Here is a 13,020-nt window from a genome sequence, read left to right on the forward strand (position 1 = left end):
TCGTTTGCTGTCTATCGATATGCTCTTTGTTCCGATGGGCGTGGCAGCGGTCATGCGCCCTTTTTAAAACAGACTATCCATCGTCGAAACTTCCGCCCGGCTTCTAGAACTCCGACAAACGGATAATATAATGCATGTCATCATCCATCGACCCTCTACCGTCCCACGCCAATCCTCTCGTCTCGAGTTCGGACTATCCGCGCCTTGTCGCCAGGTAATGGTTTCAGCTCGTCATTTGGATCAACCCCTGCCCGATTAGAGCTGGACATCGAGTCCCCGTCGCGATCTCGAGCCCCGTCGTTCTCAGCCTTGTTGCCTGATGAACTTGCCTTGTTTGAGCTCTTGTTTTTGAGCTCCTGCTGACGGCGGAGCTGCGCTTCCTCGAAGGCAATTATGTCCTCGGATGTCACTGTGATAGCGGTTGGCTTGCGGCGGAGCATCCTTGCTGCGTTGGAGTGGTTGATATCGTAATGTACCGCAAGTATGCAATGTCTGTCTGTCTTCTGGAACTCTCACGAGCTGTAGGATCTCAGCCCGATGCGGGGAACCTTTGGCAGCGTAACGTCTTGCGATGATGCTGGAAACCCTGATCGCCCTGTTTCTAGGAGTTATGCGACGCAACGGTCAACCGGTGGACGTTTTATCGATTCAACGGTATGAAGATATTTTCGTTTGATAGAAAAACATTCGAAGTTGATTCATTCAGTTTTGATAGAAAGAAAAAAGAGAGAGAGACAAAAAGCCTTCCTTATCGGGCAAACCGTTATGTTTGCATTGTTTGCATTGTTTGTACTGTTTGTAATGATGACTAATGGTATCATTCGTATTTTATGTAAGGTACATACGATATAAAATACCATTACCACGTGACTATCATTTTTGGTCGAAACTTTCTTTGCGAAACTTCAAAGGTTGAAGAAAAGCAGAGGAAAAGAAGCGACGCTGCGGTCGACTCGAAGATATCAGTCGTCAGCAGGACCTGCAGCGAGTGCCTGACATGGCGGCCCAGATGTTCCGACGTCCTGCGACGGGAGCGTTGCAATTGACCAGAAATTCGCTCGTTACGACCCGAGAATTCACATCGACATGCCTTCGTGCTGAAGAAGATAAACGGCCGTCTTGTAAGTTATAATCGTGTCTCCATGATGGCACATCTGCTGTATGCTAATAGTCCTATTGTAAAGCTCCAAGAAAGCCTTCGGGTGACTTCTCCAGCCGTCGAGGGGCTGCAGTGCGACGAGTCCAAGACGTCTTTGATCGGACATCGGCTCCCCAAAATACCGCCTCAGGATCGAAAATCCGCTTCACAACCGACAATGAAAGCTTCAATACCCGCCCAATGCGGCTAAATGGTTCCCCAGGTGGCACTGGCAACAAACCTGGTGGTCCCATGCTTTCAATGAACGCAGACAAACTAAAGGAAAGACTTAGACAACGAGGAGGTATGGGACGCGGTAGGGGAGGGGGCAGTACAGGTGGCACACGGATGCCACGCATGGCGCGAACTTCCAAAAAACGGAAGCTAGTCGATCCTCGACAGTTGGAGGAAGCCAGAAGGTTGGAAGAGGAAGCGCAGGGGCAGGGTGAAGAAGATATGCATGAGTTCGTGGAATATGAACAAGAATTCCAAGAGAGAGGGAAACACAAACCGGCTGTCCGCTACAACCCTCAGCCATATACCGCCGAGACTCTAAAGGAAACATGGCCGGCTCTGGCGATAGATGCAGCTTCAAATACCAGCACCATCCGTGAGAAACTCTCGTGGTTCGGTGAATCGTACGTGGGATGTGAAGAGCTGCCCGAAGACCTGGCAAAGAGAGTCTACCAGGGCAAACGAGTGCTTTTCTCCAGCGAAGCACAGAAGGCCGAAACCATGAAGTTTGTTAAGCAACTGGCTAGCGAACATGCAACTGAGCTTAGCCAGAGGAAGGGGCAAACCGTCGAGCCTGCTGACGTGCAGTTCGAGAACGTGAGCAAAGAGGAGAAATCGCATATGATTTCCTCCTTGATCCGAGGAGCATACGATCAACCCTTCAAGCTCGATGCCGATGCCTCTCCAATTCTCAAGAACGTCCTAAGAAACCTGTCGAACAACCACACCTACCACACCGAGCACACTCAACGGTTCATGGGCAGCCTTATGCAGAATCTCCCTCTCAAGAAAGCAAAGGCTAAAGCCAAGTCTGCTTAGCAGGCGCGTCCCGGTGTATAATATTTTTATATAGAGATATTTCATGTACCAATAACTTATTTCATAGTATGAGTTTACTGATTGGCTTTTTCCACAAATAACTTGCAATTCTAATGTACAATACTGCTGTAAATTAATGTGCCTCCGAAAATGATATCAATCCCCAACATGACCTTGAATACAATAGCCTTCCAATTATGCCTCCAATGCCTTTTTCGCTGCCTCAAAGACATCCTTCACTTCCTTCTGACCTTTCTCGGCAATCTTCTCCATCTGATCTATGGCCTTGCGTACATCATCCGGTCGAAGCTTCTTAAGCTCCTTACCCTTCAGTTTCTTATTCAGTGCCGCGCGCCCATTACGGACAATGTTAGATGCCTTTTCCATAGCTACTTTAGCATCTTTAACCGTCTGCTCTCGAGACTCCTTTGTCGGAGGAGGAATCGGGACGTTCAATTGAAGCGGGTTGTGAGGGTCTGGCTGAGGGTTCAGTGATAGATCGGACGAGGTAATCGCAGACATGACGGGTTTGACGTCCTAGAGACTAATATTAGCAGTGTATATCATTAAAAAAAAGTCCAAAGGGTATACACACATGTTCCTCTCCAACCAATATCGACACCGACCTGCCTCCTTTAGGAATAACAGACGCAACCTCCCCCAATTTGACGGTTTCCTTGCTGCTCGAGCTGGCGCCCTTCTTCCCCTTCCCAACATCAGCGCCGCCCGGCTTGTGCAATGACACTCGTAGGTTCTCAATGGCTTCAGGTGTAACTCTCCCACCGCCGCGTAGTTTGGCAAGATCCTCCTTTAGCCGTGTAACGGCATCTTTGATGCTGTCATTGAGGGAAGAGAAATCAAACGGGTCTTCTGCGCCAGCACCGCCGGCGGCAGCAGCCTTGTCATTTTCCTTTGGGCTTTCTTTCGAGCCTTTCTTCTTCAGTAGAGCGGAACTCTGGGAGAAATTTCGGCTGGATGGGTAAGATATGGTTGACTGGAGGGTGAATCTGCTTATGTTGTGTATGCGGTTGTTGGTCGTGTGAGTGTATATACAGCGGCGAGGAGGGACGGTAGGGAGTCGTTTGTTTCGTAGCACGCTACGTAAAGCAGTGCATTGTGCTAATTGGGCTGTACTTGACATGGTGAGATATGAGTTGCTGTGCTGTGTCGGTCTTCTTGTTGTAAATCGATGGTGTTTTGAACAATTTGATATCGCAGCTGGAAGTTGCAAGGTTTTGGCTTGGAGATCCGACTCCGCCAATCTTTCTTTCAAGTCACAGTACGGAGTAACTAGCCAGAAATTTGAACACGAGAATCTACATATATTATTACGTTGGCAGACAAATAATGATTGCAGAGCTGTCACTAGAATTGGGGACTTTTTGTAGCATATATCCATTGTACTACCTATCGAAGCCTCAGAAAGTGTAGCATCCGGACGGACATAACAGACATAAACACATAGGGAATAAGATAAGAAAGGAAAAAGGCGTAACAAGGAAAAAGAGGAACAGAGTAAAGATCATCCCGTTTTTATTTAGCCCACAAAATTCAAAAGACAATTCTGAAAAAGAGGAAGAAGAAAGGCAGCGAAGAAACACAACACGGTTCATTTTCAAGGTCATGTTCAAATTCGGTCTTTTTTCCTTTCTTCTTTTCTTTCATCCCATCATGCGCGCACCGCGGCTTTCGCCGTCGTTGAAATGATAAACAAAACACATGTCATTAGGCTATGTCTTGCAGAGCAAATCAAATCTTCGTCTTTTTAGTTGGTTTGGGGAGGATTGGTTGGTAGTTTCAGGCGTTTATCGGGTGGACATGGCCTTTGTGATGAGTCTCTTCAAAGCAAGCTCCTTCTTCTTGAGATCCTCGGGGGAGGAGTCCTCGACCTCGAGCTGAGCCATGGCGTCGCTGAGAGCAGACTCGATCTTGTCCTTGTTGCCACGCTTGATCTTGAGGGACATGCCTGGGTCAGTGATGATCTCCTCAACACGGGAGATGTAGGACTCGAGCTGCTGGCGGGCCTCGAAGCGCTGGCTGAAGGCCTCGTCGCTGGACTTGAACTTGGCGGCATCTACACATACATTTATTAGTAAATTGCGACAGCCGATGCTACAGGGTAGAAGGGACAGTACGTACCGTTGATCATAGCCTCGATCTCGGCGCTGGAGAGCTTGCCGACAGCGTTGGAGATGGTGATGTTGGAGCTGCGGCCGGAAGACTTCTCGGTGGCAGTGACCTTCAAGATACCGTTGACGTCGACCTCGAAGACGACTTCAAGGGCGGCATCACCAGCCTTCATTGGTGGGATGGGAGAGAGAGTGAACTCTCCGAGGGAGGTGTTGTCCTCGCAGTTAGTACGCTCACCCTGGTAGACGGGGAACTGGACGGTCTGCTGGTTGTCGACAACAGTGGTGAAGGTACGCTTCTTGATGGTTGGGACAGTCTGGCCACGGGGGACGACGGGAGCGAAGATGTTACCCTCCATGGCAACACCGAGAGAGAGAGGGACGACGTCCAAAAGGAGGAGGTCGCTGGTGTCAGCAGAGGTGGCCTTTCCAGAGAGGATACCCGCCTGGACGGCGGCACCGTAGGCAACGGCCTCGTCGGGGTTGATACCCTAACATATTTGTTAATAGTGAACTGGAGTAGTAGAGAAAAAGGAGTATAGGCTTACCTTCTCGAGCTTCTTGCCATCGAAAGCATCGCTCAAGAGCTTCTGGACACGGGGAATACGGGTGGAGCCACCAACAAGGACGATCTCGTCGACCTTGCTCTTGTCAATGCCAGCGTCCTTAAGGACCTGCTGGACGGGCTCGAGGGTGGCAGCGAAGATCTTGGCGTTCAAGTCCTCGAAACGAGCACGGGTGATCTGGGCATTGAAGTCCTCACCATCGAAGAGAGAGTCGATCTCGACAGTAGTCTGAGTCGCGCTGGAAAGAGTACGCTTAGCACGCTCGCAAGCAGTGCGGAGTCTTCGGAGGGCTCTGGAGTCACCAGAGAGATCCTTCTTGGTCTTGCGGGTGAACTCCTTCTTGAAGTGGTCGAGGAGGTTGGTGTCGAAGTCCTGACCACCAAGATGGGTGTCACCGGCGGTGGCCTTGACGGTGAAGACACCACCCTGGATGTTGAGGAGGGAGACATCGAAAGTACCACCGCCGAGATCGTAGATGAGAACATTGCGCTCCTTCTCGGACTTTCCAGAGCCGAGACCGTAGGCAATGGCGGCAGCAGTGGGCTCGTTGATGATACGGAGAACGTTGAGACCGGCAATGGCACCAGCATCCTTGGTGGCCTGTCTCTGGTTGTCGTTGAAGTAGGCTGGGACAGTGATGACAGCCTTGGAGACGCTCTTTCCGAGCTTAGTCTCGGCAACCTCTTTCATCTATAGATATCAATTAGTTCTACATCCCCACTTCAATTGCAGAGAGATCGATACACACCTTCATGAGGACCATGGAGGAGATCTCCTGGGGGGAGAAGACCTTGGTCTCGTTAAGGTACTGGACCTGGACGACTGGGTTGCCGCCCTGGTCAATGACCTTGAATGGCCAGGACTCGACATCCTTCTTGACAACGGGATCCTCGAATCGTCGTCCGATAAGACGCCTAATTGCCACAGAAGTTAGCACCCCCACTCGTCAACATCACCACTCTCAAAACACGAAGAGAGCACTTTTGCCAGAGAAGATCCTGTCTCCGGCCTTGCAATTGAGATCTCTCCCGTTTTGTCTCTGGGGACTTGCTGCATGCCACTCACTTGATATCGAAGATGGTGTTCTCTGGGTTCATGGCGGCCTGGTTCTTAGCGGCCTCACCGATCAAACGCTCCTCATCGGTGAAGGAGACGAAGGAGGGAGTAGTAAAGCTACCCTGCTCGTTGGCGACTATTTCACACGTTAACAATCATCCTCAGCGCAAAGCGAAGCTGTCCCACATACTGATCTCAACATTGGCGCCCTCATAGTTGGCAACGCAAGAGTAGGTTGTGCCTATTGAAATTTTCAAAATTAGCCAATTATCCCTGAACAAACTACGCAGAGCAGCCCGCCCGCAGAGAACCACTCGTCTGCTCGTCTCCTGTCCGTCTGCGGGCTCGGGCGTGGTGGTCTGCTGCACTGCTTGCTCGCCTCGCTTGCGGTGCTCCGGACATCCCACTTACCAAGATCGATGCCGATAGCACCGTCGTAAGTTTCAGTAGACATGCTGGGCCACGAAAAAGAAAAGCGAAATCTCCTTCGTCTAGTTCTTTCGATTCCTTCAGTGGTCTTTTCCTTTCTCGCTGCTCAACGACTTAGAAGAAAAGTCGGACGTTGTAGTCTTTTCGTGGTGGGCGTTTGGAGTAGAAAAAAGAGTCGGCGGTGGAATTTTGTTTTTTATATGGAGAAAAAAAAAGAAGAAAAAAATAAATAAAAAACGAAAAAAGGACGTTTCTGTGTATGAAAATTACCGTAATTTACACTAGGCGAGTTAGTATCACGTGATATAAAAAGGGACAAAAGGGACATGATGATGGAAAAGAGAGAACGAAGAAGAAGATGCTGGAGAATGAATGCAGGTAAAGTAATTTACAGGCAGGATTAGCCGCCGGGGATGCCATCCACAACACCATGAACACCTAGCCAAAGACCGAGCCATGTGCCTGCCGCAAGGGAAAAAAAAGAGAAATGAAACAAAAGGACCGAAGGAGAAGACTAAGACCGTAAGAGATTGACGAAAACGATGACTCGCTCCGTCGTCTCGCCGTCCGCTTTGGCAGACACGCCAACCACAAGCTTGTTGACGCCCTCGCGCAGCCGCACATCGTATGCAAACCGGGTATAGTCTGTAAACGGCACAACCGAGGTGGTCGGTGGAGTGGGATTCTTCTGGTCACAGACGGTAAAGTAGTGCTGCGTGGGACGCCGGTGGGAAGTCGACGCAATGATGGGGTTGAAACTTATGAGATTGATGCATGAGGATAGGGTTAGGCTTATGGGTTGAGAGGGAAGGACGGGTGAGCAAGGCAGGGAAATGTGGAAGGGTTGGCGGAGAGGGAGTGACGAGTGAGACGATATGGATATCTGTGATATGAGACCGTTGCCGTATGCTATGACAGTGTTATTAGCAGTTCAACATGTGTATAATAATGGCAGATGGAGGGGTGACATACCTTTGTTTCTTGCCTGAGATAGCTTCTCCCAATCAGCCGTTGAGAGAGGTGTCGCACCTGTGCTTGTACTTTTCGCCGGTGGTTCGGGGGCAGCAGGAGCTGGTGTTGGAGTAACAGCATGGGCTGCCTGTAGGCTGGGCGAAGGCTTTGCTGATGTCTCTGGCTTGGGGGCTGTTTCGCGATCCAACTCTGCCTCTGCTCGCCTCGTGAGCGGTGTCCGAGACCGAAGTGAAGGCCCGGTGGTAGCAGGGGCAGCTCCCGTACCGTTGACAGCAGCTGCGGTAGGAGTGGGTGAAGCTGCGGCCACAGGGGCCCTTGCAGAGCCCGTTCTGTCTCGCAGGGTCCGTGTTGGCGTCGCTTGTCCATTACTAGTGCTCGGTTTAGGTACCTCAACCCCGTTTGTCCCGGCCCTGACAAGCTCTTGTTGTCGCTTGAGCGCTTCAGTGTCAACTCTCACACCAGGCACTTTCGAAGTAGCCGGGGCAGTATCCGTCTGCTGTTGTCTGGCAGGCAGCCGTAGCTTAAGTTTCGATGTCGTCGGAGCAGCAGGCGGTTCGGGCGTTGATGTGGCTGCTCCTAGTTTTAGCCGTATCTTCGTTCCACCTCCGGTACCACTGCTTTCCTCCTCGGGCGCAGGAACCGCCTTTCTCGTTTCTGCTATCCGAGTATTTATGAATTTCTCAAGCTCGCCCGCAAGAATGGCAATATCACTCTCGTCTTCATTAAATATCCGTGCATTAGTCCACAGATAGTTGACTTCATCGATGAACGCTTTCCAGGACCTAAACGGGTTGGGAGCCTTGGATTTTGAGGTCGTAGGCTTTCTTCTGTCTGTGCCACGAACTGTTCGTAGAATACCTCGCAGTGAGACAGGGTGATCTATTACGTCGTAGTATTCCTTATATAGCTGTTTATCTGGGAGATTAATGAAAGGTGCAAACTTTTCTTCCCCGCTATAGTGGTTGTTAGCTCACTGGTACGCAGAAATTTTGCTAGAGTGTGGCCAGCTTACTCCTCGTCCTGCATGCGGATAGCTTCATTCAGTATTCCTTCCAGGGCGGCCTGGAATTTACTTGCAACAGCAGCATCAGGATCCTCTTTCTGGACATCTGTCTGGTTTTGTTCACGATCAATTGTCGATATACGTCCACTCGCACGTCTTGAGGACCTTGTTCGCTCCTCCCGAGGTGCTGGCTCTGGCTCAGCTTCCACTTCTGCTTCTGCTTCTGCTTCCGCTTCCGCTTCATTCTCAGATTCATCCTCTCCTTCCGGAAGTTCATCGATAAAGTCTTCTTCTTCTACCTCATTGTTGGGCAGTGGGGTAGAAAACGGAGCGTAGTTTGGGTCTTTATACGCAGGGTTAACCTTGGGCATCTCCGCAACCACTATTTTGCGAATTCGCTCTGCGTTAGAGAAGAGCAGAGAGCTCTTCTCGTTGTAGAACTTCGCATTGGATACCATGCGTCGGAGGTCAGCTTCAAGCGAAGTCAATTGGGTATATCCGTGATTCTTGAGTTTTTTCTAGATGCTAGCATGTTAACAATACTATGCCGGTTGCTATTAAGTTGGCAGCGTTGTTGGTACCTCGATAATATCAAGAGCGATAGGGAGTCGGATGGTAAGGTAGTATTCGGGGTACTCTTTCTGTTGAGAAACGTCAGCGAACAGTCGAAAATTGGCAAGACTAGGTAGAAGAATCCACGAACCCCATCAGGAAGCTCCAGGAACTCGGTAGCTATAGGCTGTCCACTAAGCATGCACTGTCAGCTCTGTGCGAATAAACGAGGATAAACAGCGTATAAACGACGATAAACAATCAGTAGGTAAGCGTACTATTTATCGACTGCCGTCTTGATCTTATCTAGTATCTCGAGGCCATGCCGTGTGGTTCGTTCAGGCGTCTCGTTGGTCTCGGGCGTGTAGATCTATGACGGGAACCAAGAATCGGGCGTTAGTACACGGCTCTTCCAGCAATCACTAAAAGCCTAGTTATCAAGGCGTAGAAAAAGTAAAATAAAAGGTGCAGCAGCTATGTTGCGCCCGGCGCGACCACCAGCCCTTCATTTGACCTTCAACGCTACGGGTAAACGACCAGTTACAGGAGCGGCCAGCTTCGCCTGATCTCCGCGACGCTTCCTGTCGAGCAAGCACCGGCGTCAGGCGCGAAACTACCCCGGCTGGGCACAGCTCTGCGGCCAACGCTGCGGGCGCAAGCAGCCTCCCCCGTAACTATGATGTATACCCGAGCAAGGCCCATTGAACCGGACAGCTATTTGGCCACACCACCACCAGCACAACAACCGGCCAACTTCTTCGCCATCTGTGCACGCGGGAGCCGACAATCTGGACAGACCGCTCAACTCACCGAGACTCTGCGCCGCTTCTGTTCTTTGAGCGGCCGCTCTGGCGCCCCGCCATTGTTTGCGCGTCGCTTGGTGGACATAGCTATCAGACAGGTTCCTGAGCTTAGCTAGCCTCGTGTTTCGATTGGGGGGTTTGGACGGAGGGAGAGAGGCAAGGCGGGCGGCTTCTCCGGCTGGCGGCGTCGCGAGGGCATCTAGGTCGCGCGGCGGAGGGCAGAGGAGCCAGGAGTGAGGCCCGCGAAATATCTTCTTCTTCTTTCTGCGCCTGGCGATGCGAGACTTGGAGTCGCAAAAGATGCGAAAGTCGAAGACGACGAAAAGGCGTCGTGAAGCTGCCGCTTTGGGAAGTCATGTGATAGCCTGACTAAGACAGTCTGTCGTTTTCATTGGATGGAACTCTGAATATCTCCACGCTTCTATTGGCTTATCTTTATGCTTCAATCTTTTCTCATTGGCTCTGTGTACTTATCTCCGTCCAATGACAACCCTCACTGGCTATTTGTTTACTTTTTTTTTTTTTTTTTTTTTTTTTTTTGTTCGCCCCCTCGCTGGGCTTTAAGCGCGGGACGAACCTTTTCGACTTTCTTCTTCGCTTTTCTCCCTGCGCCGTCGAACGCTTTGCCGCCTCGAACTTGTATATCTTCGCTCGCTCTCGAGAGCAGAGACATCGCGGACAGCCGGAGAGTGCTTTGTTTTGTGCGACCCCGGCGAGCACGTTGGACTTTTTTTTTGCCGGCTCAGCTCTTCCGCAGTCCTCGTGAGCACCCGCTACTGTGCCCTTTTTTGACCCCTCCAGCGAGTTTCTCGTCGCTACGACTCGACTTACGCCTACGCACCGCGCCCTTGTTTTTGGCCCTTTTTCCGGCGCCCATTGAGCATTCTACTTGGCTGATATTCTCTCTCGTCCTTCTGTTGGAGCTCCTTGCGCAAACCCGTGCGGGCTGGCACCTGTCTCAGCAGACCCTGCACTTGGACTGCCCTCGCTTTCCCGCACCGCCAGAACTGTCCCTTACGAGACCTCGACGAAGCGCACGACGCCATGGATATCGAGATGTCTAGACGGAATAAGAAACCGAGACTGCTCCTCGATTCTGAGAAGCAGAAACTCGAGGAGTTTGTGGACAGCATTCACTACTCTGCCAGGTTGGCAACAACCCCCCCCTTTCGGCTTTTGGCAGAGAGCCCCATGCTAACTGGCTATATGACTAGGTATTCCGATAACGAGTATGAATACAGACACGTTCAGCTGCCGAAGCCCATGCTCAAGAAGATCCCCACCGAATACTTTGATCACTCCAAGGGCACGTTGAAGCTGTTGTGGGAAGAAGAGTGGCGGGGACTCGGGATCACTCAGGTACGGCTACCGCCACCTACACGGAAGAACAACAGTAAGAAAACACGATGCTGACTTGACCTGTACAGAGTCTGGGATGGGAACATTACGAAGTTCATGAGCCGGAACCACACATTCTACTATTCAAGTGAGTGGCCGCTCTCTTTCCTCCCGGTTGCCGCGGGCATGCCAATCTCTAACCTTTTTTTCCCCAGGCGACCCGTGAACTACCAACCGCCCGTCTCCCAGTAACCCATCCCATCCGCCTATCCATCCGCCCTCCGCCTACCTTATACTTTTCGCTCTGTCCATTTGCCGGCGTTTTCTCATGGCTATTGTGATATGTTATCTCACGAATCTAAATTAACGGCTTCTTACTCCTCTCCTCGTTTTACTCCCGCCCAAAATTCCTCTCTTCTACTTCAGACCTCCATTCCTACCTTCGCCAATTCTCAAGCATCGTGGGCCATCATATTAGCGAGCCAGATTCCTTTCGACTACTTCTCTCAAAGATTCCTTTTATTTTCCCACAACCACTATCTTATCTTTTGTTCTCAAAGATAAAACCTAGTTCAGAGCCGAATCTTTATTAAGATATATACTCAGTTTTTATTTCAACTTTGTTCCGACATCTCGCCTAGCTACGGTCACCCTCTCTACACTCTGGACAAGATATTACAATTAATTAAACCCCAACCCTATCTATTGGGTCTCTGACGTGTTTACCCAACATCGCATTTCGGCTCATCAAACAACGTTCTTCTCCACCCATTCGAGCCATTGGTCCTTCGTGAAGCTGCTACTGATGCTTCTTTCCTCGATACCCTTGCGCCAGCCCTGTTAGTGTCCAGAAACCCGGCACTTAGCTTAATACTAGCATGCATAGATCCACTTACATTGAAAAACACCGTTGGCGTAACATGCACGCCCACAACCCTGGTGGCCTATATTTACCAGCATCGTTAGTATATATATACACAATTACATCGTCGGCCCATTCCGCAAGGTGTACCACGCTTCTCTCACAGCCCCTTACCTTTGTCATGATCTTCACATCCGCCGTCACGCCATTCCCACCATTCAGATCCCCGCCCGCACCGGGCTTATCTGATATACGCAACAACCCCATAACAGCCTCCTCGTCAACGCCCACTTCCTTACTAGCGAGCTTAGCTAGCCGTTCGTAAGTCTGGTTCCTCGTCTCGTTAACCACATTGGCATCAAAGTACTCCTTTTGATGCTCAAACAGAGCAGCGCTAAATTGCTGGAACTTTGTAGGTGCCAGCTTGAGAACAGCCAGTGCTGCCTCAATCGCAAGAGTAGAGGACGGGTGCCATGGCTGTATTTGTGGGCGGAATATCACCGTGAGGCGTGATGAGGCGGCCTCGGGGAGTGAGGGGAGGACTTGGCCGTAAAACGTTTTGAACAATTTGGCAGAGAACTGGGTAATTTGGTGAGTAGAGTGTTTTTCTTGGGCAAGTCCGGGTACTCATACAGGGCAGACATAGTCCAGATCTATCATTCGGCCAATCTCTGTTAGTCAATGGACCGACCCCGTAGTAGCTCCATGGTAAACATACATATCTCAAGAGTATGGCGGGCCTCTGCTGCACCAGCCATCTTAAGACCCGCGAATTTTGGTTGAAGAGACATGTTTGCACCGGTAGGGCTTTAACAGACAGATTCAAGGTCTCAATGGAGCACACTTCCAGGCGGGCTAGAGTAAGATGTCAATTCTATCGGTTGGTTATCGGTTGTTGTTGGTTATTTCAACCCCGCGAGCCTTTTCAGAAGCTATCCATATTTACATTACGTCATACGCAGCCATGCCAGAGACTCACAATATCAAGTCTGAACAGTGGGTCAAATAACAACACTGGATATACAGTCTTGAGGAAAAGGGACTACGTCTCTCTATCAATACAAACTGGACAAACCGATCCTAAAGAAGAGAAGCAAGGAGAAAAAGAGGTATATACCG

The 13,020-nt window shown here is 50.4% G+C and overlaps 7 protein-coding genes across 7 annotated transcripts; 2 read left to right on the forward strand and 5 right to left on the reverse strand.

Annotated features, from left to right (window-relative positions):
- Positions 1-155: 155 nt before the first annotated feature.
- ARB_06401 (uncharacterized protein) lies at positions 156-440 on the reverse strand (the record flags this gene model as incomplete). The annotated part of the gene is made up of 1 exon (XM_003015232.1): positions 156-440. The coding sequence occupies one exon, from the start codon at positions 438-440 to the stop codon at positions 156-158; it is 285 nt and encodes a 94-aa protein (XP_003015278.1).
- An 899-nt stretch (positions 441-1,339) lies between these two features.
- On the forward strand, positions 1,340-2,191 carry ARB_06402 (uncharacterized protein; the record flags this gene model as incomplete). The annotated part of the gene is made up of 1 exon (XM_003015233.1): positions 1,340-2,191. The coding sequence occupies one exon, from the start codon at positions 1,340-1,342 to the stop codon at positions 2,189-2,191; it is 852 nt and encodes a 283-aa protein (XP_003015279.1).
- Positions 2,192-2,386: 195 nt separating this feature from the next.
- On the reverse strand, positions 2,387-3,332 carry ARB_06403 (uncharacterized protein; the record flags this gene model as incomplete). The annotated part of the gene is made up of 2 exons (XM_003015234.1): positions 2,387-2,728; positions 2,787-3,332. 2 exons carry the CDS (start codon positions 3,330-3,332, stop codon positions 2,387-2,389), a joined length of 888 nt encoding a protein of 295 aa, XP_003015280.1.
- A 664-nt stretch (positions 3,333-3,996) lies between these two features.
- Positions 3,997-6,396, reverse strand: ARB_06404 (uncharacterized protein; the record flags this gene model as incomplete). Its single annotated transcript, XM_003015235.1, has 7 exons — positions 3,997-4,265; positions 4,331-4,811; positions 4,869-5,576; positions 5,635-5,800; positions 5,952-6,078; positions 6,133-6,183; positions 6,354-6,396. The coding sequence occupies 7 exons, from the start codon at positions 6,394-6,396 to the stop codon at positions 3,997-3,999; spliced, it is 1,845 nt and encodes a 614-aa protein (XP_003015281.1).
- Positions 6,397-6,885: 489 nt separating this feature from the next.
- ARB_06405 (uncharacterized protein) lies at positions 6,886-9,100 on the reverse strand (the record flags this gene model as incomplete). The annotated part of the gene is made up of 4 exons (XM_003015236.1): positions 6,886-7,280; positions 7,344-8,296; positions 8,356-8,864; positions 9,050-9,100. 4 exons carry the CDS (start codon positions 9,098-9,100, stop codon positions 6,886-6,888), a joined length of 1,908 nt encoding a protein of 635 aa, XP_003015282.1.
- Positions 9,101-10,745: 1,645 nt separating this feature from the next.
- Positions 10,746-11,114, forward strand: ARB_06406 (uncharacterized protein; the record flags this gene model as incomplete). The annotated part of the gene is made up of 1 exon (XM_003015237.1): positions 10,746-11,114. The coding sequence occupies one exon, from the start codon at positions 10,746-10,748 to the stop codon at positions 11,112-11,114; it is 369 nt and encodes a 122-aa protein (XP_003015283.1).
- A 672-nt stretch (positions 11,115-11,786) lies between these two features.
- Positions 11,787-12,692, reverse strand: ARB_06407 (uncharacterized protein; the record flags this gene model as incomplete). Its single annotated transcript, XM_003015238.1, has 3 exons — positions 11,787-11,876; positions 12,076-12,509; positions 12,593-12,692. 3 exons carry the CDS (start codon positions 12,690-12,692, stop codon positions 11,787-11,789), a joined length of 624 nt encoding a protein of 207 aa, XP_003015284.1.
- Between the last annotated feature and the right edge of the window lie 328 nt (positions 12,693-13,020).

Source organism: Trichophyton benhamiae, assembly GCF_000151125.1.
Source record: "Trichophyton benhamiae CBS 112371 chromosome Unknown contig01535.1, whole genome shotgun sequence".
In the NCBI taxonomy this organism is placed as follows: domain Eukaryota; kingdom Fungi; phylum Ascomycota; class Eurotiomycetes; order Onygenales; family Arthrodermataceae; genus Trichophyton; species Trichophyton benhamiae.